Raw genomic sequence first — 23,582 nt, forward strand, 5'->3', positions numbered from 1 at the left:
AACAAATGAACTTTGTAAATGAGCTCCTGCTGCTCCATTTGAAGTGGAAGAAAAACATGGTCCTTTCCAATCCTCTTCTAATTTTTATTTTCATATCTAAATAAGAATCTCACTGCAACATGTGCCTAAATTGAAAGGCTATGCCAGCACTTACTCAGCCTTCCTAGAACACAAATACTCTATGTGAAAAGAGTATTTAGTACAAGGGACATTGACTTCTCAATTTTGGAACGTTGCAGACATGTTCTGTTTATTGTTACACTGATTTCTTGCAATTTAAATAAGTAAATACTTCCCCAGTACAGGTGATATTCTCTACTATTACTTCTGCAGTCAATTTTGTTATCTTTATTTGTGGGCTTAATAAACACAGCACAACACTAAACAGCGCAGTAAAACAGGGCTGTTCCAGTGCTCTCCTGATTGCATACAAATGTGGAGGAGTTTGGTACTTCCCTCTCTTGCTGAGGCAAGGTAATGACAAACAAAAGAGCCAAAAAAATTCACTTGAAAAAAGCAGCCTCACTCATCCCTCAACTATTTAAAAACCCCTCAATTTTCCCTGATGTCATTCATTAGGTACTCCCAGGAAAATCAAGGCAGCAGAGCTGTTTTCTCAGTTCAGCACATCTTTTTTCAAATCTCTACCATGAAAGTTTTGTGTAATTATCCTCAAAAATGGGGTATTTTGAAGGAGTTCCACGACAGAGGGAAATTGGAATAATGAGTTGCATTTTCTTGTCTATCATTTCAGTTGGCATTTGGTGCAAGTTGTACATCTTTAGCTATTAAGTCTCTCCCTCCAAATCCACGCTTAGATCAAGATCATTATGATTTCTCCCCCCCCCCCAGTGCCCTAAACAAAACATAAATGCCATCACCATCAATCTCAACGAGCTCTGCATGACAGCTAACATTAACAGAATGACCTTCTCCAGTTAGATTTTCATTAGTAAAATAGGATGGAAAACAGAAAGTGGCTCAGCCAATTTGAACAAATTACCTACGTCATCCCTCTCGATGTCGGTCGATACCTGAGCTGAGCAAGGAAACTCAGCACTTCGGGACCCAGGACTAGGCATCATTAAGCACAGAGTCAACACCCTGCTACTTTAACCCCTGAATTAAACCAAAGCCTGCATCCTTCTACAGGTGATGCAGAGAAGTTTGGCTGCTGCAGAGAGCGTGCCTGCACAGGGACAACACAACGAGCTACAGAGCAAATCTCAGCACGTCACATTTCCATTTGCAAATGCACAGTCCCAGCCCAGCCTGCAGTTATTCCTGATGGTGGTTGGAGAATTTGACCACACTCGTGCAGGAGAAGAAAGCCAGAAGATGAGCAGCAGAGCATGTGCCAACTTTCCTAAACAGGCCAGGCCATCTTCCATGTCACCTCACACTTTCCACAAAGCTGCAGCACAAAGCCTCTAAACATCTGTCCTCTACCCTTGGACAGGGCAAACACCTCTGTGCCAGGGCCTCATGCTCAGATTTCTTTATTTTGAACCAAATCTCCTGAAACAGACACTAAATATTCACTGATTTATAACCTGTGTAATAAAGGATGTGCCCCATACACACCCAACAACACAATCACCTGCCAGGCTTCCTCCTTTGGCAGAGGAAGGGGGTGCTCCTGCTGTGGACAGTGGGTGAGGAACACTACCATTTCCCTGCTTAATCCCATCCCAGAATGGCATTTGGCTGCTCTGGATGCCTTCCTCACACTTCAGTCTTGATATTTTGTCAGAAAAAGTAACTGGAACCAAGATGGTTTTGTGTTAAGATTTCCACTGCTCAAATCCACTTGCTGTAAACCATTAATTTGTGGGGAGGGAAAAGAGGTTATAGAAAAAGGAGAGCAACCTTTTAGTCTTTGTCCTTTGTCCCCTGCACAGTAAGGACCTTGCAAAAACCTAGAAAAATGCAAACCTTGAGAAGACAGTTGAGTGCTGGAAAAAAACTGGGAGGCAGAAAAGTGCTTTGCTTGTCCCCTTGCCCAGCAGAGTTTGATTTCCCCTAATGGCTGATGATTAATGTATGACAACAGAATGCACAGCCAATATATCTGAAACATGAGGAACATGATCCTTTAGGTTTTCCTGGGAAGGCTTAGAGAGAAGATAGACTCCTTCTGTGCCTGGATCAAAACTGATCCACTCCAATATGAAAGAGAAAAGGAGGATGGTGCACAGTGTTTGAACAGGTTTCTTTGTCAGAAGTGAGGAGAGGAATCATCCCCATCAAATGGAACACAAAAATTAATTTTAAAAACTAAATGCTTCCTGTTTCACCACACTGCCCTCAAACTGGTACCACTGTCAAGGTGCTAATAAACATTGATGATTCATTACCCAAGAACTTGTTATGCAAAATTCTGGTATGCACTTAGAGGTGAATATTAAATCACAGACTAGCCTTAAGAACAATTTTGGTCAGAAAACTCTCGTCTCTGCCCACTTCAACAAAAAGCAGCCACACGCCGAGGCAAAAGTTTGTCAAATACACCACACACATAAAACCAACACCTGCCTAGGGAACAAAACATGGAATATCCCAGGACGTGCCTGAATTCATAACATCAGTTCAGATGGCACACCCACAACAAACCAGAGTGCTGTGTCCCAGGGCAGCACAAATCCTACCTGCACACTTGGTCCTGGTGGTCAGGGGTGGCCCTGGGGGGCCCGTCCCTCCTTCCCCGGGGCGCGTGAGCAGCACTCGGATCTCGTACTCCACGTCAGGGTCCAAGTGCCACAGCTTGTAATTGGGGGAGTCCACGATGTGGGTCTCTGCCCAGTTCCCCGTGGTTGTGCGATACTCCACCTCCTTGAGGATGATGGGCCCGTCCCCGATGATGGAGTTGGCGTTGGGTTTGATCCACAGGTACGTGGCTCCCACGGCCAGCAGCTCCGGAGGGGCGATGGGGGTGGGGGGCTCTGGAGACAAAAAAGAAATCAAGGAATTCTGTCAGAAAGATCAAATTTCCGCTATGTATCTCTGTAGCAAGGCTGTCCCCAAAATATACTCTAACACACGCACAATTTCTCCTGCCATTTACCAAATCTTTTATAAGAATTTAATCTGTTCCTGAAAAGAACTGTGCTTTTTTGGTGCTAAAAGTTCAGCCCCTTTTACTGGGGGAGTAAGTATTACCAATTCAGAAACACCTGCAGTAACCACAAAGCAACCTCAGTTTAGAATAAAACACAAAAGTCACTTCTAAAAGATCACAAGGTTCATACTTTCTCCCTCTTTTAAGCATCTGAGCAATAGCACTCAATATAATATTGGAGGGTGAGGGGGGGAGAAGGAAGTCTTAAATTAAGGCAAACGAGTGCATTTAACATATTCCATGAATAAAAAGGCTCCAGTACAGCCCTTTCTCTGCCCTGTGACCTAACACAGCAGAGTGTCCCAATCACTGACCTCTGGTTCAGCCAAATCCTCATGTTTAACATGGCACCATTAACAGCCAGTGGAAAACTCAAATCACTTGCTCATTTTCTGATTTTAGCAAGTAAAATACAGGTTAAAGATGGGATGTAATTTCTAAGCAAAGCACTGGCTGTGTGTCTGAGGCAATCCTAGCAAATTTAAACACCAGGGATCTTCCCAGGACCAGTGACACCAGTAGCTGCCAGAACTGGCTTAAACTGGGGCTCCGGAAAAACTAAGAACTAAATAAAACTCAAAGGTAACAGTGAATCAAAACCTCCTGTCATGTTTGATTGCAAAGTTTGCTTAACTTCACGGGTAAAGGTACTCAAGAAAGTCTGCATGAGACTTGAAGAGTGTCTGGATGTCTGAGAAGCAGCATGAGGAGGCAGAACTCAGCTGCTGAGCGTCACCTCTGCGAGAAAAAGCAAAGCAAGCTGATAAAAGACATCTCAGCAGCTCCCTTTGATGGGAGCTACGAAAAAAAACAACAATCTACAGAGCTCTGGCTGCCTGCCTGATTTTTATTATTCCTTTTCCCCTCTCTGTCAGTGTATAAATAAAACTTGCATACTGGAAACCACATGAATAGCAAACAGCTTCGTGGTTTGGAAAACCTGAGCTGAACTGGGCAGGATTATGAGCAATTTCCTGGATCTCATCGAGTCTTCCCTCTGTCCCACTCTGATGTGGTTTGCCCTCAGCCCAGAGGACACAAACTCTCTTCTCCTATGAAGATAAGGTGACAAAAAAGAAGGTTTTTATCCTGAGGGTGTTGAAACACTGGCACAGGTTGCCCAGAGAAGCTGTGGCTGCCCCATCCCTGGGAGTGTCCAAGGCCAGGTTGGACGGGGCTTGGAGCAACCTGGGCTGGTGGAAGGTGTCCCTGCCCATGGCAGGGGGTGGAATGAGATGGTCTTGGAGGTCCCTCCCAACCCAACCCAACCTGTGATCCCTGCCTCAAAAAAAAGAAACCTATAAATGTAACAATACACCAATAATTTAAAGTTCCATGAGAGTTACTCTAAATTCCTCTTTTAAAGGTGATCCCTCAAAGAACCCAGAAAACTGAAACAATGCAGGACCCACAAAAACGTGGAAGGAAAAAGTTTGAGCACCCCATGATAGGAAGAAGATTCTTGCAGGTTAACACTGCTCAGTGAAGAGAAACAAATGCACAGAAACCTTTATTATTCAAAAAGATTAACTGCAATGTTACTTAATTTCATTTCCTCCGGCTAACACTAATTACAAGGAGCCCTGCTACCTGAGAGGGATTGACTGCAGGAGTTGTACATTGTACCTCTGCAAAAAACAAAAGCAATCTGAATTGCAATTGCAGCAGGTATCCAACATTAACAAAACCAATGACACCAGCTATGGTTTCTGTAGAATGTTTATTTTTGTTTTTATTCTGTCCTTTTCCCCTAACTCCTGCCAGAATCTCTTTCTGCTATAAAATGCCAGGCTGATTATGTTTTGACTTACTAAGGTTATTTCTCCAAGAAAACTGTTTTCAAGAAACGCATGCAGATACATTTTCATTAAAAATCAAATTATTATAAATCACAAGCAGCTTATTACTTGTTTCTTGGTGCAAGACAATTAAAAGACAGACTTGGTGATTTTTATTCCCAGTGCAAAAATGACATCTTACAAGTCACATCACAAGACAAATGAAATATTAAACTCCATTCTCCTGGGCTGCAGATTTCAATAGCAACGTGATCCAGGTTTCTTTGGGATTTGATGGCAAGTTAGAAGAGATTTATGGGACTGAGCTTAATTAATAGAGCAGTTTATCCTGCTGAACAGACATGAAAATCTCATCTAACAAGTTTAGAAACTACAATTGCCAAACTGATTTAAATTAAGATGTCACCCAGCATTACCATCTTCTCTGTTTTAGTCCAAATCCAAACCTTCCTCACCAAAAAGAATTTTCATGGCGGGTTTCTCCCCTTCCCCCTCCCCCCCCCATTAATTTTCCCCTTTCTGTACCATTTGAAAAACAGGTGCTGCAAAATATTATAATAAAAAGGAATTTAAACTGTTGCTCCTATTTTCTGAATTTAAGAAACTAAGACAAGCAGCCATTACAACAGTTATTCAAGGCTCAATCCCACCTCACCGAAAACAATGGATTCTTTCCTACTGGCACCAACTGGAGAAGCAGCTTTTTTCTTAATATCACTGTGCCAAATGACTACAAGTGATCTAAACAAGTCATCCATTATTTAGCAAAGCTGGCACAGAAAAAAAAGGCCCATTTTTTTTTTTTTTGCCCTCTGTTCCAAACCCCACTTGTCAGTCACAGACGACCAGCCTGACGTTATGAGCTCACTATTTTAATTAAAATCTCTATGGGACCTTGATTAAATAAACATGGTGACAGATTGGCCTTTTACATGTGTAATTGTGGACAATGGTATTTTAAGCCCCATTTCATCCCAACACTATTTTATATTACAGGTTTTGTCCTGCCAGTTGCTCCTTTTCAGTCATTGCCCCATCCCCTCCAGACAGGGGGGAGGAAGCCACTGGTTCCCCAGGAACAAACACATCTGGAACTGGAATTCTGCAGCTGGAATATCCACCCCAAATGCCAGGCTTGGGAAGGACACAGGAAAAACTATGGGAGCTCTCCTTTAAGGAAACAAAAGTAGTACAGGTTCAAAAAAAAGGGGGTTATTGACTGTGCAAAGCAGGTCCAGTTGTGCAGACACAAAGGGAGTCTGGGATGGGCATTTCTCCTCCCACTAGAAAAGGAAATACTCAGAATATTCAGCTCAGAAGGCTGAACAGTGTTAGAGCTGTAAAATGACGTGAATTTTAGTAATGCAGAGTGTGAGGAAACAAAACTAACAGGAGGCACAAACCAGGCCACACGGAATCACAGAGTATCTCGAGCTGGAAGGAACCCACAAGGATCATCCAACCCAACTCCCTGCTCCTCACAGAACCAGCTAGAACTCCATCATTCAGGACAAGGGGTGATGACTTTAAACTGCCAGAGGGCAGGGTTAGATGGGATATTGGGAAGGAATTGTTCCCTGTGAGGGTGGGCAGGCCCTGGCACAGGTTGCCCAGAGAGGCTGTGGCTGCCCCATCCCTGGAAGTGTCCAAGGCCAGGTTGGACAGGGCTTGGAGCAACCTGGGATAGAGGAAAGGGTCCCTGAGCTTTAATGTCCCTTCCAACCCAAACCATCCCATGATTCTCCATGACTAAGAGCATCATCCAGACACTTCCTGAACTCTGAAAGGCCTGGTCCCAGGAACACTCTGCTTTCCAACTGTTGTGGAAAACACACGTACTTTACTCTTGGGTGACAGTTCCTGAGTGTTTCTACTCTACCACTGGAATATTCTTTATTTGACTTTCTAAGCAATTTTCAGATGATGGAAGAAAAATGGGTTCATGAATCCTTAAGATGCAACTGGGAAGACTGAAAAACTAGAGAAAAATCCTTGCCACTGCCTCCTGCGAAATAACTCATAAAAAAAGACAGTATAGAAAATGTAATCTTCAAGCAGCTGGAGGAACCTCTTAAGCTATGGATTTTATATTAACAACACTCATTTTTTTAAAAAATTACTTCCTTGTTGATAACAAACCCATCTGATAACCCCTACAGCCACGGTGATCATGACCTCTCGTTTGCATTGGATGGGCTAGGGATGGTTTTAGACAAAAAGAGCCCCCAGTGCCACAAGACTCTGGAATATCACCAAGTTCAACAATTCTGTTTCTGAAGTGCCACCCTGGACTCCCTCATTTCCTTACTGTTTCGTTTTCTCACAATCACACAACATACAGCACAGGTTCTAAAAATAACATCAGAAGAGACACTTTTTTTTTTTTCTTATCCTTTGGGGAATGGAGAGGTGGGATGGGAGGTGCTCTCAAAAGACATTTGCCTGACAAGCAGGATCTGTGTTTTCAAACATGCTACTGCTTATTCCCCTACTAATGGGAATTGTAAGCTTTTCTCACCACGTCCCAAATGAGCAGCTGTGGACTGTGCCTGCCAAACGGATAAGGGCGGCACTGGAAGGCAAGGAAACCAAATTTCAAGCTTCTCAAAACTCTTTTTCAGCAAAAAAACACAGAACAAAACGCATTTATAGAGTTTTGCACAAACAGCAAGACTGTCTGAGCAGCATCCTCAGGCACCCTCTCCAGTTTTAGACCACAGCAGTGAGCAGGCTGAGCCCTGAACGTGGGTATTTACACTGGCCAGTGTTTATCAGCACACTTCTACCACTGCCACAAATGCAGCAGGTGAATTTTGTTTTCCAGTGATTGCCCAAACTTCCACTTATTGCACAAAAAAACCCTGACACGTGGATTTTACAGTATCCAACGAGGTGATCTCACTGTGCTGACACTGCACTGATAGTTTTTGTCTAAAGGAGAGACACCCAGATCTGTCTCATGGTGATGCAAACAGCCTGACAGCAGTGGCACGTGCCAACAGTGTTAAAGACTCTGCCAGAGCATCAGTAAAATCATTCATTAATTCACCTGGACAGGTAAATTTCACCAGTGAATGATGTGGTCTGTGCCCAAAGAAAAGTGCTCCAGAACCAATTCTGATGTGAACAATCCTGAATATTTAATTAAAGCCAAAATCCAGAAAAGCAAGAGAAAAAGACTGAGGATTTCTACAGCCTGTGGAACAAGGGCTATGGTTTCACAGCTTTCTATATTTTAGAGGTGCAAAAGCCTTTTCTGTTGGTTTATGCATCCCATTATGAAACAGAGCAGTTCCAGCAGAAAACTCCACCCTGACACCCCTCTAATCTATTCCCATACGGGGCTCTTCCTGCCACTGTTGAGATCAACACCTCGTCCACCCTCCTGAACCATCAGCCATGGAATGTTTATGTGCTTAGTAATCAGTGTACCCTTTTAGCTCCTGGCAGGCTGGGTACCCACCTGAAGAGCTGGGACACCAGAGCAGCAAGTGGGGGTCTGCTTTAAACACTGTTGTGCTGTGCTGTGGATCACCACGTTTAGTGGCACTACTCTCCATCTGATGCTTCTCCCCAACACAAATTCATTATCAGAGCTCTCTGAAACACAATCCTCATGTGCCACAACATGTAATGTGCTTTTTTCCTTCTGCTTTTCCCTTGAGAGCTGGTGCTCCTGTCTGCAGGGGACTCACCACACGTTTCATGTTCAAGGAGTGAGGGAGAAAACAAAAACGAGCCAGAAAGACGTGAAAGAACTGAGCAAAGTGGTCAGAGAATCAGCACAACAGCAATGAGAAACGAGATGAGCAGATCCCAGGGGACAGCAATCAACAGCACCAAAGAAAGGCAATGGAGCAAGAGGCTCAGTATTTGAAAGGATACTCATCTTCTAACATCCCCAAAGCCTCAAATTCAAACAGACTATTCCCTTTCTATCTCACAGCAGCATAGGTGCAGCCTTTATATAGGAAGGGAGAACTTGCTGCAGCCTGATGAAAATGAGGAACACATATTCTCTGTGTATTACCCCCTTGAGAAGCATGGAAATGCTCCTTGGTGATTTGAACACGTATGTTCTCAATTAAGCAACTGGGTTTAAAGAGAAGAACACAGCAGTGCTTACAGGAGTTACTGTACCAGGAGAAAACCTCTTAACCATTTCCTAAAAGCACTGCAGAATCATGGACTCACAGAATCAACCAGGTTGGAAAAGACCTCTCAGATCATCAACTCCAACCACACAAAGCAGCTGGAACAAACCCTGGCTGAAGGAAGTTCACCTGCACCAGTGTCATCTTATCAAGCAAACACTTCCAAAGCCCAGGGAGAGCTGGCATAGCTCCACTGCCTCCTGCCAACCCTTCCAATGGTGTTAACAGGCTGAAGGAGAGGGGCACCAGGCACCAAGTGGGAATTACAGCAGAGCGCTATTTCATTAGCATTTCACACTATTTGTGCCTCAGAAGCTTAGCCTGAATCCCACCAGAGCCTCAGAGGATGCTTTCATTCCCTAATAAAGAAGAAAATAGCATCGGATTAGTTGAACAGTATCTCATTTCCCAGCGTAAATTAAGTGAATTAGATGGAAGAGTCTGTGCTCTAATTGTAAAGCTTATTACAAGAACTCACAGAGATTAGAACTGAATGCTTCTCTTTGAGCAATCATTTGTACTGTAACACAGTTAAAAAAGGTGACTATAGACTCTCCCAAGGCTCAGCACTGATGTGTTGGAATCTCCAGTGTTGCAGCACAACACATTCCTAAGCCTTGTGCATCCAGAGTGCCAGAAGGCAGCCTCTCCCACATGGGTGGGAGCAGTACCCTCCACAGTGCTCAGGCAGGCTCTGTAGGTAATCTCCAAGAATGGCAAACTCCCCAGGGCTGGAATCATGGACAATTAACTCACAGTTTTAAAGTGCATGTAATTTTCTGAGGTTTTCAACTGCAAAACAGCTACAAGAAACACATCAAAAAGAAGAGCAGAACATGCTTCCTGTTGCTTATGGAATGTCAGAAAGAGACCTTTCATGGACCACAAGAGGCCCAACAGAAGGACTTTTGTGCATCCACGAGCTGATTAAAAACAACCTGACTTGTACTTTGTAGGTTTTGTATGTTCTAATCTGCACTAATTATCTCAGATTCCCTTTTGTAGTCAAAGGAGAGAAATGGGCTCATCCTAAGGTACATTTCTAAGATAAAATTAATCCCTCCATCTTTTGACTGCTATTAAAATGTGAGATGCATTTAACCTCCTCTGCTCTTATGTTCTCAGCACATGGCCTTCAGTGTGAAATTCAGTCAGTCTATTAAAGGGGAAGCCAAGAAATAATACTGAGCACCTGCAAGCCCCTTGAATTCTCTCTGAATGTCCTCACCCAGGGCAGCAGAATTCAGGTACTGCCATCTAAAAGCACCACATGAAGATAAATGATGATTCTTTTCTCTGGAAAAGATGAGCACAACTCCCTTTCCTTTTATATATTCAGCCAGAGCGTGCACTGGTGACAGTGACGCTCTTTGATTTAATAATTCAGTACTTAAAGTGCTTGTCAAAGAAAGAATTTCATTCTCTTACTAAGACTGTTCTGAGGCTGGAGCCTCTTGGTCCCACCTGTTAAGATTGTGCCATACACAGAAAAAACGTTCAGGTTTCACCTGAACCAAAATATCAGTAGAAATAAAAAGACCATGACTTTCTCTATCCAGCATCTGACTGCTCCATTTTGATCCACCAGGATCATGTCCAGTGTGTTTGAACCAAGTCCTGTTCTGCAAACTCAGCCCTGATACATGTTCCTCTGGAAAGAATTAGTAATTTTTAATTTTTGCCACTTTGCTCATTTCTTGGACTTGAAGGTACATCAGGTATGTGTGGAGTATAACACTTTATATTAACCTTGAAATGACCTATGAAGAAGAAGAAGTTTGTGTTTAACATGAGAACATATCTGAATACAGTATGAGAACTAAGAACTAAGGGATATGAAAATACAGGAGCTTTCAAGAACCTCAGGTCAAAACAGTGATTTCTCCACTAGAAATTACTGCATCTTCACATTCACCAACTGTCTTTCAAGTTGCAGGTTATTTCTGAATCTGTGTTCTCTTTCCCCCGGGTGAGAAATCCCAGGGTTAGTATAATCTTTTCCTATTTCCAATCCACACTACTTCTTTTAGCAGCCAGTTCTCTCACACTACAATATGAAAAATCAGTCTGTGGGAGGTTGCTCTTCCTTATGGCTCCACCAAGTCTGTACAAAGACATGGAAACTTCATCCACACCCCACCAACACGAAGGGCCTCTCCACCAGGCAGCACCCAGGGCAGTTTTAGCTCTCCCTCTCTCATGTTTCTGACTCCATGGACTATTTGAGCTCATACATCACGTTATTAAATCTGTTTCAGCTTTCTGCATGAACAAGCTGCTGATGTCCCACAGGGACTGAAAATATAAACTCAAAAAAAGGAAAAAAAAAAAAAAAAAAAAAAAAAGAAAAGTAGAAAGGCAGGGAATAAACATATAAACCATGAAACATGTAATTTCAGGTCAACTCAAGTTCAAGCAGCTTCCTCAGTTGCTATGCTACCAGCAATGGTGGTGGGAAAGGACGGAGGCAAAAGGATTTTACAGCTTCATCTCTAGTGGCTATTTAGCAACTTGTGCTCTCTGGCACATCTCTGCGTGCAGGATGAAGGATTGCTGGTCTCTAAGCTGCTGAAATGGCAAGTGACTGGAGGTATTGACTACCAGGAGGCAGCACGGAATGGTTTGTCTGGATTGATTAAGTGCCTTAATCCATAGCAACCTGCTAGGATTGCAGGAAAAGCCTGAGGCAGGATTCTTCACTTCATTTAAAGGAAGAGTGGGGAAGCAAACATCCTCACCTCCCTTTCCCTCCCTGGCCAGCACCTGGGGACGTGCAGAACAGGTGAGGAGCAGTGAGGAGAACTGAGGAACAGCCAGGCTGGAGTTTAAACTTGAGAGAGCAACCACGGCTGTGATTTACAGACTCAACCACGTCCAATCCCACTGACACTGATCTCTCAAACATCTGTACCCCAGGGCTTAAAGAGGGAGGACACTGGTGTGTGCACATTCAGGGCACTTCAGGGAATTGCCCACAGCTCATCCTCACAATATTCTGGTGAAGGAAGTCTGAGTATGTTGTTTTACAACTGGAGGTAATGGTTAATGGATGGCTGTGGGGCCTGAGACTGAATGCAGACTTGTGTTCCAGCCTACAGACTTTATGACCTCCTACAAAGAAGTGTATGCCAGGCTTGACATACAAATGTACAGTTTTTCAGTCCATAAAGAGAAAAATGTTCTCGTTTCATCATTTATTTTCTTGTGACAGATCAGTGATAAACACTGATCCCAGCTGACCATGAGGAGGCAAGTCAGATCTGACTTCAAAAGGAGCTGATGCTGTAATAGTGGATTGCAAATGTGCCAGTGGGGATCTTGGGGAGCCACCACGTGGAGACAACCCCCGAGGAACCTTCAACCAATGTACCTCTATCACCTGAGAGAGCATCTGACAAACTATCTGGGCAACCAAGTCTCAGAGTGGGTGGTCACCTGAGAGCAGGTTTGCTTGACAGTAATCTGAGCAAGAATCTGATCTCAGCATTCATATGAAACTTGGATGAAGCAGAAATGACTGATTCCCAAAGGAACTTCGTGGAATGCTCATTTTGGGAAGTCATTCCTTCTGTCTTCACTGACTGAAATTACAGACTTCATTCAAATCTCAAAGTTTTCTCCCTTTTCTTCTTTCCGTGGGGTAAGCACAGATGTACACCCTGGGAAACCTGAAGAAACTACTTGAATAACTGGATATCATTAATATTAAATGATATTTAATGATATTTAAATATTGCTCAGGCAGATTCCAAAACATGCACAGTAATAACACCTGCAGCAATTGTCCTATGGTTTTACACCTGAAGTAGCACATTTCATCCCAGAAATCCAACACAAGGATTAATCATCCTTCCACTTTCATTAACCACAGTGCATGAGAAAGAGCCAAGTTGCTGCCAATAACTGTTCTGCTGCCACTAAGGCCATGCTGCTTATACAGCTGTATGAGCAACTTAATAATTTATTACAAAATCTGTACGGGGAGTCTTTGCTTGTGGTGGCAAATTAAAAAAATCAATGTCCAGCAAGCTCAGCACCAGGAAGAACAAGTTCCATGGCAGTTTCCAGAACACAAAGGGATCTCTTCCACTTCTAAGTCATAAGCCAGTCTCTCTATCTAATGTAAAATATACACAAGGGAAGAAGGTCTGCCTGATACACAGAGATGTACCCCCAAAACTCAGTGTTTGCATGAATACTTCTGTATTTCGATTATTTGTTCCTGAGAAAAGGAACAACCTTCCTACTTCTGAATGTCCTTGTAAGAATATGTAACAAGCAACCCTATTAACCCTAAACACCTGAAGGCCATCAGAGATCCAGGATATTATAGTTTTACTGCCTTTTCATTAAGTCTCCCAATATTCCCAAGGATGTCTGCAGTTAGTTAAGGAATTCTTCCTGTTGCATCCTTACTCACTGCTGTGTTGTCCCTGAGACAGTTAAAAAAACCCAAGACCTACTACCAGATAAATCTTGGAACTTGTCTAGGCTTTGGAGGAGCTGCACCATGGCTTATGGAGTTTAGACTACAGGGCTGAAGGGATTTTAATGGGTCCTGTATCTGAAAACCAGTGTTAATTCAGCTTGGGTCCTGCACAGGCAGGATCCACCTGCATTGGGGGTTACGTTGATTTCCCATCATACCAAATTTTATACATACCCACCAAGATCTCAAAGTCAGCTTCCCTGAAAGAAAAACCCTGTTATAAAATATGTGCTCCAGTGGTAGAAACGGTAGGTTGAAAGGTTCTATAAGAGAGGTGGAAGACAGGTATTCCCTGTGCTACAAATTTCCTACAACACAACCTGCAGATGCCCAGGCAACACCTGCACATATGACCAAGCAGACTGCTGGTAGTTTCCTCTTTGAAGCAAACGTTTCTGTCCAGAGTTTTCTGCTCATAGTATATTATCATCCCCCCCAATCAATGCAAATTGAACCTGGGCTTTCCTGAGAAGGTGCAGATTCAATTTGGATTTACTGATTTAATCAGCTGAGAGTTCCTTACGGAGTCTGCTCCCCTACAGGCACACATTGACTAAGCTCCTGAGATTCTGCATGTGCTGCAAAAGCTAAAAACAGGGAGTGGGAAAGGATGGTAAATCTACTAGGACATGAGGGAAGCTTTTTTTTTTAAACATCCTTAATAACAGCACAAAGCTCATACTGATGGATCCTTTCAGGATGATGCACACTGGCACCCAAGCTTTCATCTGCCACTTTCTAATCCCAGTATTCCCTAAGTACAGCTCCCAGCAGGTCAAGGACCATCAAGAAACAGCAACACACTCAAGTTTTCTGGCTGAAACAAGGACACCAGGCTACCTGAGCATGAGGCAAGACCTGAGGAAGCACTTCACTGCAGCAGGGTGCGACTGGAGGTCAGTGCCGAGGGAGAGAAGTGGATTCCACGCTTTTTGTTTCTGTCCATACCTGCGGCATTTGTACTGCTGTGACGTCTCCAGCACCAGGGTGATAAGCACTCGAGAAAGAGCCTCTAACACCAAACAGTTCGTACTCAGCACACGTGGACAGCCAGAACTGCAGTGACAGTGTCAGCCGGCAAGACAGGCTGCAGTCTTTGTGCATTATCAGCCTGTTACCGAGTACTTTGTAGTCATAACAACAAAATTGAGAGATGCCAATTACCATAATAGTGAGCACATAATTAGCAGCAGCCTGAACAACTTGTCATCCCGCAAAACTGAAGAATCAGCAGCTGAAATTCAAAGTGACCAGCACAGGAGTCGGCACCAAAAGGTTTTTTCCTACATCAGAGCTTCAAATCACGATTTGAAAAAAATTATTCTTCTCCTTTGTGAGGGATGTTTATTGCTTGATACAACGACTGTACTTCTTCACTCAATAGAGAAGTTATGATATTCAATTCCATTATTCTGGGATTTGAAGTGCTGATGGATAAACAAGATCAGCAAGGAGGTGCCACAGAGTTTGGAAATCTAAGTTTTGAACTCCAGAGCTGCGTCTTTCATGTTGAACCGAAATATCAAAGGTTGATTATGCATTTGCTACGTACATAAAATGGAGTTGGAACACATAAGGGCTTTTCTTCCCATTATTTTGTACATGTGGAATTCCTGCTGACACAGATCAAAGCAAAACTTTAAGCAGAGGAGTCACTGTATAAGCTGTCACATAAATCATCAGGAATGCCTGTTAGTGATTTTATCGCTACATAATTATCAAATTGGGGTCAAAATTCCCCCTTCACACTGTCAGTAATCCCTGTCAGGTACCTGGGGAAACATTCAATTCCTGCACATCTCAACACGAAACAGGATTGCAGGGTTTCATTGGAACAAAGCAACTGTAGGAAGAAACAGCAACACAAACCTCTAGAAGAGTCTTGTTCATCTGTCTGGAAGGACCTGACCTGAGTAAGCACAGCAAAGAATTCAGCTCTTCCAGTCCTCTTCCATTTCTTTTCTGTCTTTACAAGCAGAAACCTACACTGTCCAAATAAAGTCCCCTGATGAGATCTTTCTTCAGTGCCACAAAAAACAAACCAACATTTATTGCTCCAACTTGTAAATTTACATTGGCTTGGAGCCCAAATACAAAACACTGAAAGTGAATTGTTGGACACAATCACCTAGAGAAAAAATATTATAGGTAAAATCCCACCCAAAATACTTGCACCAGGGAAATCTACTGCTTGGTAAGGTTATCTAACCCAAATTGTTTCACTCCAAAGCAAATTCTTGTTGCTCGACTCAGAGTTCCCCTTTCCAAGGTATCCTCAAAAACAGCAGAACATCTCCTGAGTTGAGAGCAGGCAGGTACAGATTGTGGTGCAGTGCATGGCTTTGGTGAACAGCTTTGTTAACCATTCATCAGCTTAGCTCCTTGTAGATTTGCTTGATTATTTAAGAAATACAAAGTTTATTTGGCTCTGGGCCCAATTCTTCTCTAATTTATGCTGGTGCAAGTCCAAAATAAACGGAGGTACCACTGTGATGCAAATAAGCCGAGCTTCTCCTCTTTTGTTCCTCAGTATTCTGAAATGAAGATTCCTCATCCTTCCCAGGCAAGCTGAGAGGAATCAGCACCAGAGGGAACTATTTTCTAGCAGAATCTGCACCGTGCCTGCTCTGAACCCATTTGTTGCTTATCGGACCCTGGCACAGTCCAACAAACACAATTAAAAATGACTTGATGAATTTGGTCTATTGAACAGGTGGCTGTAACCAGTCTGGAGGGAAGGACACTCTACACCAGCTTGAAATACTTGATGCTTTCTAGAACTGTTTAAACAACAACAGGTTCTCTGGACCTGAGCACAGATGCATTTCAAGCACCCCAACTGATGGCTGCCAAAAACTCTGCAAATACCAGGAGCAAAGAGGGAAAAAGTACCTTCCATAGCACAAATATTTAATTAGGTCCTGGGGTACTGGGAAATGGGGGATGAGGAAGGAGTTAGTCAGGAAAGGACACTGCTCAGTGAACACAGTTGTTGCAGGCAGCAGAGTGAGCCTGCCTCCCAGGGTCTGGCTGGGATCCCTAACAAATCCAGGGAAGAGCAGAGCCAGCAGCTCACAGTCAAAACAGGCAGTGCCAACTGGATAAGAAGTGACTGGAGACAAAAAGAAAAATTGTTGGGGAGCTTGTCAGACTGACAGGCACATGCTGATGATACCCAGAGCTGCCTCTCTGGGGCACAGAGGTACAATAATAGGGTTTTAAATAGAGTTGTCTGATGGTGGTTTGTGATAAGATTACACAAACCCCCGATTTTGAGAAGTGTGCAATAATTTCATAAAAGGAAAGAGCTGAGCTAAACCCACCTGGACCTTCTGAGCAGCTACAGTTGTTTCATGCACAGGTATTCTACTCCCTAAGCAAAACATTGCAGGATTTCATTTCCAGCAGAGTTAAAGTGATGGAATAACCAGGAAAGGGCACGCTGGGAGTAATGGAACAGATACAGAACCAGCCCCAGAGCTGCAACAAAACCCTCTGAAATCTGAAACTTTATTGCCAGCGTTCTTGATTATTAAATGTGAGACAAGGAAAAAGGCAGAAACAAATCTGCTGCTTTCATCTCACAAAACCTATTTCAAAAGTTCTGCAGGAGAAGGCACCGGCTCTTGAATACTTTATATTATATGTACACCTTCAACTCTGCTGCTGATCTTGACAGCTGCACTTTAATTTGTGGAACTCTTATTGGAATTTGAGTAAAATATGGAATACAGAGAATCTGCAAAGCGATTTAGAGCCATTACATCCACATCTGCCACCAGCTGCCAGTTTGAATGAGATCTGCACACAACTGGCAGGCACTCACTTCACTGGTAATAAAACCCATGGCTGTGCTTCCTTGGGATCTACCAATATTCACTGTGTAAAAGCAAGCTGCCCTGAAACATGGACAGGAAAACTGAGATGAATTCACACAGAATCTACAAGCTTCAGTGCAAAGAAAACAGTGGTCCACTTATCCTGATATTATTGTAAATGCCTCAGCTTTATCTGAGAATGTAAATCACCTCTCTGTATGAATTCAAAAACTTCTCAATGATACAAAGGCAAGTTATAAGTCAGAATTAGGAGGATGTATGTTACAGGGAATAACAAGTGATTCACATACACTTTTTGCCTTTTATAGTGTTCTTGGGAGCTCATTTGGAATTTACTGAGCATGGAAATGCCAAATGAATTTCAAGTACTGCCTTAGCTGCCAATCCATTACACCATCCCTTGCAATTTTAACTTGCAGCTCCTGACTGCCTGTGGCACCAGCTTTGGATTCCGGTCCTTACATTTAGAAGGTCTTGTTATCCTGTGGAAAGCACTGTATTAACATTTCATCCCACCTCCCAAATAAGGGGGGCTCACAGTGGAACATTTCCCAGGGTTTTATAACGGAAACACGAACACACTGGAGGCTACAAATGAGCTCTGTTCCACAGCAATGGGTTTCAATATCAAAATGACTTTTACAGATAGTTATTAAGTTTAATCATGAGTTTAAAGTCCTTCTTTATGAGACATTATCACAGCAGGCAGGAGCAGACAAAAAAGAGGACACTGCTGCCTGTTCCATCTTAATCATTGGTAAAGCCTCACATTCCAGGGGGTTAACAGGAACAACTGGAAGGTCAGCAGGCAATGTCCCCTGACACCCCTGCTGCAGGGGGAAGCACTTCTTGTGCTGGGAAATCCAGCACAGTGCATCAGTAAGAGCTGTAGGAGTAGCTGGACACCCTCCAGTAGTTCATGGTCCTGAGAGGTAGGAACAATAATGGAGTAGGATCATAACCCCAGGTGTCAGGGAAGAAGACTTTGGCCCGTTCAAGGTTCTGCCTGGAAGAATCCCATGGGTCCTGGAGAGAAGAGTGGTCCAGGACAACCAGCTGATTTCCAACAAGCACCTTGTCAAAGCTCAACATGAACTGGCAAGCTGCTCATGCAGTGACTGCCATGGACAGCTGAGAATTACTGGAACTGGTTTCAGGGTTGTGCAGAGCACACCCAGCTCACAGTGACACACACAGCTCAAAAGTTCAAAGAGATGAAAGGAGATGAACACCCCAGCAGCCTGAACCAGCTCAGGACTGGGGAAAACACTGTACCTAGTGAAGCCAGAGAGGGGTCAAAGCAGGTCCAGTGAGTTGTTAGCAGTTCCACAAGCAGACTGACAATTTTGTGCTTGCAGAGTACTTTTCTTCATCAGAAAGTCAATATTTCTCTAATGGTTTTGTGTGCATGTTCCTCACAATTACTGCTATAATTTACACTTTCATGTTTAAGCCTGTTTTCACTGCAGGCATAAACATAGGTTTTGATTTTTAAAGATCTGGACTTTTAAGGATGGGCCTGTAACACTTGCCAAAAGGAACTCACAAAAACTAAGAGTAGGTCCCCAGCTTCTTGAAAATATATATATAAAAAAATAAAAACTAAACAAACCAACCAATTTCTTTACATTATTCAACACAAGGAAGCAAAAATATTCTGAAGAATTAAAAGTAGATCGTGGTATGGTTTGTCCTCCCAACATAAGGGATGCAAAGGCTTTCCCTGAGCTTTAATTGTGTGAAGACAGCAGGCAAAGTAACAGATGATGGAGAAAGCAGCACACACAGGGCTCCCATGGCACAGTCCCACAGGTATCCCAAGCTGTGCCTGTGTTATGTGGCCAGACTAAAATCCACAAGTCGATATCCACAATTAGCTAACTTGACCCACATGGCCTTTTCAAGTATTTTTTAAGTGCCTTTTACTTGAATTATGTGTTACAAACCCCTTCATTTCTTTGATTCATTAAGTTCAATGCCTCCTTCACACGCTCAGTAACAGCAGTATCTGCCTCTTCAATCAGCAGAATCCCTCAAGAGACCCAAGGTAACCACACGAAAGGAGTACGGGCACATGAAAGTGGAGATTTTAAAAATTTCATCTGATACAATTAAATACTCAGCTGGCCTAATTTACCTCTGAATTGCACCCAGTTCTTATCCTCAGGAATCACAGCACAGATTTATACTCTAAGCCTGTGAATCAACGTTTTCCAATCAAAGACACAGTGCTGAAATTCTAGACATCTTTTACTTTCTCAGGACAACAAGCTCCTGCAGTTGAGCTGAGGCAGAGAAGGAAGGAAAAGGGGGGAGAAAGAAAGGGGGAAGAAAGAAAGGGGGAAGAAAGAAAGGGGGAAGAAAGAAAGGGGGAAGAAAGAAAGGGGGAAGAAAGAAAGGGGGAAGAAAGAAAGGGGGAAGAAAGAAAGTCCCAATGTGATGTCAGCTTAAGCAAAATCATCCATTCTTTATGGCTCAGTTACAGTGCCTTGATGCACTCAACACTCAGTCGTGTTCACAGACAAGATTTCCCAATGAAAAGTAATTTATGTGGATAATAATAGCATATGCATCTCACAAGCAGTTGTGAAATAAATCTAAAGGCATCACATTCTTATATGTAAACAAGAAAAAATGCTTAGTACCTGCACAGGATGAGAAGGCAATTTGCAGTTGTGGGACTCTTGTGTTCCTTGTTAAAAAACATCTTTCAGAATGTCACTGCAACTTATTCAGTAGGATTAACTACAGCCCAGGGTAAATGCAATGGCTCAGAGTAGCACTTGGCTCTCCTATACAGAGCCAATTTCATGCCAAACTTAACAAGTCCTCTCTAGAAGGCTGAGAATCTCCATGAACAAAGTACAAGCAGAACAGCTGAACACAGTCATATTCATCCCAGTATGCCACAGGTGTAGTTTGACAGATAAAAAGCACTAAAGAACTGCAGTACGGTTCACACTAGGAAAAATATCTTCTCATTACCTCTATCCCAAGATTATCTGCATTATAGGATTTACAGGATGCACTGCTATGGCTTCATTTGTTGGAAACAGCAGTGGAAAATGTGATCACGGATCATTTCGGATTGTTCGAATGACAGGCCACTCGTGGAACAGGTAAGAATTGCAAACTGAATATGCAACACACCTAAAATCCCTTCTTTTCCCACCACCAGGGTTGGGTGACACACTGCAATGCCTAAAAACTCACTGCCAGTGGTAAATTCTGGGATGTGTTTTAGCCAAAAGAGACACAACAGGTAAGATCTATGTTCTGCCATTCCTACTCACCTGGCCTTGATAGTTTCTCATTAATCCATGTCAGTGTGTCCAATTTACAGTGAAACAGATCCAGCCTTGCTAAATCACTCATCCACCTCTATTAAGGTATTTTTCTCATCCCATAACCAGCCACACACCCATCATATATTCTGCTAAACGTGTTCACCACATGAGAGACTTCCAAGAGCTGGTACAAACCAGGAGTGCATCCAGAAAGAACCAAAGAGGCCATCACAAGAACATGGCTTCTTCCTCTCTTTCCATTGGCATGGGGGTCAGAACAAAATCACCTTTAAGGTGCCTTTCAACCCAAACCATTCTGTGATCCTACACGTGGCATTAAGGACTGGCAGGAACACTCCAGGATTTGTGCCTGGAATGTGCAGTTTTCAGGCCAGCTTGTTTAGCAGCTCATCTTTTCAGATTGTTTGCCAGAGTTCAGCGTCCCTTATGTACAATGGGATGGCTGAAAGGGCTGCTTCTTTTATTTCCTTTCATAAGATAAACGGGTACCCGGCAGATGGACCTGTGGGGAGCAGGGGCAGCATGGATTTGATACAGCAGCAAGAGTTCCTCTCCAGTATTTAACAGTGCAACAGGTCCTGCTGCTGAAGACTTTACATAAAGACAGGTCTTTTTCATAAATATTTTCACAGGCACTGGCCTGAAGGATCAAGGTCTTTGGCCTTTAAGGTGTGTTGCAAAACCCGGCAGAATTTGCAGTAAATGGGCAGCTGTTGAAAATTTACTCCATGGCAACATTGAGAGGGAAAAAGTATTAGAAAGGCTTATGTTTTAGACAGCCTCCTACACTTAGAGTAGCTCCCAAATGCATTTCCACAGTCTGTGCATTTTAACATATCAGCCCCATTAACTCTTGTTGAAAACACACAAAAAAGCCAGACAGTAGAAGGGAAACTTCCACTCTTAAGAGGTATAAAGGGGAAAACAAAGCTTGGAAGGAATTTCTCAAAGTAAAGGAAACAGGACTTGTAATGAGCCAATCTGAATCTGCTCCAAAGAGCAGAGGTGAGGAAGAATATAATTTCCCATGATCTGTTACTTCCCTTAAAAGCCCCCTTAGAATGAAGGTAGAGTGGCCTGTATCTGCATTTTACTCCACCTGGTCAAGAAACAAGATACAGAAAGAAAGTAAAAAACAATTAAAGGAGAAAACCACTTTACCTAAAGCTCTAATTTAAGTGAAAACTTACAGTGAATCACAGGTCTTATGTCTGGCATTGCATCTTATCTCACCTGTGAGGTGTCACAAACTATTTGTTCCCCACATCCCTGCATGGACCCTCCAATACAGGAAACTTGCCCAAGAACAGAGAAGCAGATAATTTTTACATTAAGAGCTTGTCTTTTCATGAAATGTGAAACACTGAGAGCATCTTAATTTTCAGAGGCAGCAGAGTCTGAAATTTTGCAAAATAGACTCAGGAAGGTCCTAAGAGGCAGATAATTAAAAAAGCAATACTACCTGTGGGAAGCAGCACAAGCCATGGCATGAATCAAAATCAGAGTTAGAAGCCTCTCCGTGTCAGCTGGAATATATCTACTTTTGATGGCACATCAATTTTAAATGTTTCTGAGTCCTGAACTCTGTCATGAGAACAGGAAGGGACAGCAAGAGATGAGATCAATTCCAGAATACCTGAGGTAAAGAACAAGCTGATTCAACTTTGGGAGAAGCAACTTATTGCTGAACGTGCATTGCAGAAGAGAAAACGCTGTTCCTTCTGCAATGGGTTCCTTCTTATCCTGCCCTCAGCTCCCTGCCAGTCAGCAAGTCACACCCCAGGGACTGCCAGCAAAGGGGAATTGCACAGGGAATCACTCTCTTCACTGCTCAGGCTCCGTGGTTCTGGTTTCTCTGTGGTTTCATCCTCTCTGTCTCGTGGACAAAACAGAAAAATCAGTTTCCTAAAGTGTTTGCTAAGGAAAACATGAAGTAAAACATGATACTACTGAATATACTCTGATTTGAGTCTGCCATCCTTTCCACCAGCACCAGGCACTCAGTATGAATTCCCAGTTATCATGGATCAGCAGTGTATCCAGTGTGGTATCCTGCCCAGGTACAGACCAGTTGTTGGCTCTCCTAAAGGCCTGAGCACACTTCTTATTTAAATTATACTTCTATAGAAGAAGAGAGGGAAACTTCTCTGAAGTTCTTTTCCGAGGTTTTCTCTGAAGACCTTGCACCTCTGCACAGGAGGAACTTCAGCCTCTTATAAACACCCACAGAGACACCAGAATGGCTGATCTGGGCAGAGTATCCCACTCCCCACTGTCAGTTTGTCCACATTACAAACACCTCTTTTTATAACCATTACAATGATATTGGGCAGCAGCAATTCCCACTGATGAATTAAATTACAGGAGAGAAACTTGTAACTTGGGTAAATTTTACATCTTATCTACCCTTCACTTCCTCTTGCTCCCCAACCCTTCTCAAATCAACCTGAGAGGGGACAGATGGGGGAAAAAAAAAAAGGTTCTTTTCAAGGAAAAGAGTGGCTATGGAAAGGGATTCCAAGTGAAAAAAGCACCCATCAAAACACTCTGCTTTCCTCTGCATCTCTTCAAAGTCTTGCAAATGCCAATGAAAATGATGGGGTGTCTGTTGTTTTGACAGAAGCAAGAACATCATTAAGGTAAGAGCTGTCAGCAGGTATTTTATTTTCTCCCTGAGGAATAAGGCTACTGTTTAGGCATTACTTTTTTTGTACTAATCTTTTTTTCTTTTATTTCCATTCTGTAATGCAATCCTGAAAGATGGCATCCTTTATTTGCCTGTGAACTGGATAGATTAGAGAGTAATAGTGACAGCTTGTGAATACAACCACACATGATTCAAAGTCATTGGCCAGCAGAGATGCACTAATTGCTC

The 23,582-nt window shown here is 43.0% G+C and overlaps 1 protein-coding gene across 14 annotated transcripts in view; it reads right to left on the reverse strand.

Moving 5' to 3' along the window:
- PTPRT (protein tyrosine phosphatase receptor type T) overlaps window positions 1-23,582 on the reverse strand; it is a 432,724-nt gene that overhangs the window by 219,257 nt on the left and 189,885 nt on the right. For all 14 annotated transcript variants that reach the window (XM_050313539.1, XM_050313547.1, XM_050313541.1 and 11 more), the window contains exon 7: window positions 2,649-2,942. In XM_050313539.1, coding sequence (XP_050169496.1) covers window positions 2,649-2,942 — 294 coding nt within the window. The remainder of the gene's footprint in view (window positions 1-2,648; window positions 2,943-23,582) is intronic.

The sequence above is a fragment of the Myiozetetes cayanensis genome, unplaced genomic scaffold (assembly GCF_022539395.1).
Source record: "Myiozetetes cayanensis isolate MyiCay16 unplaced genomic scaffold, myiCay2020 scf19, whole genome shotgun sequence".
In the NCBI taxonomy this organism is placed as follows: domain Eukaryota; kingdom Metazoa; phylum Chordata; class Aves; order Passeriformes; family Tyrannidae; genus Myiozetetes; species Myiozetetes cayanensis.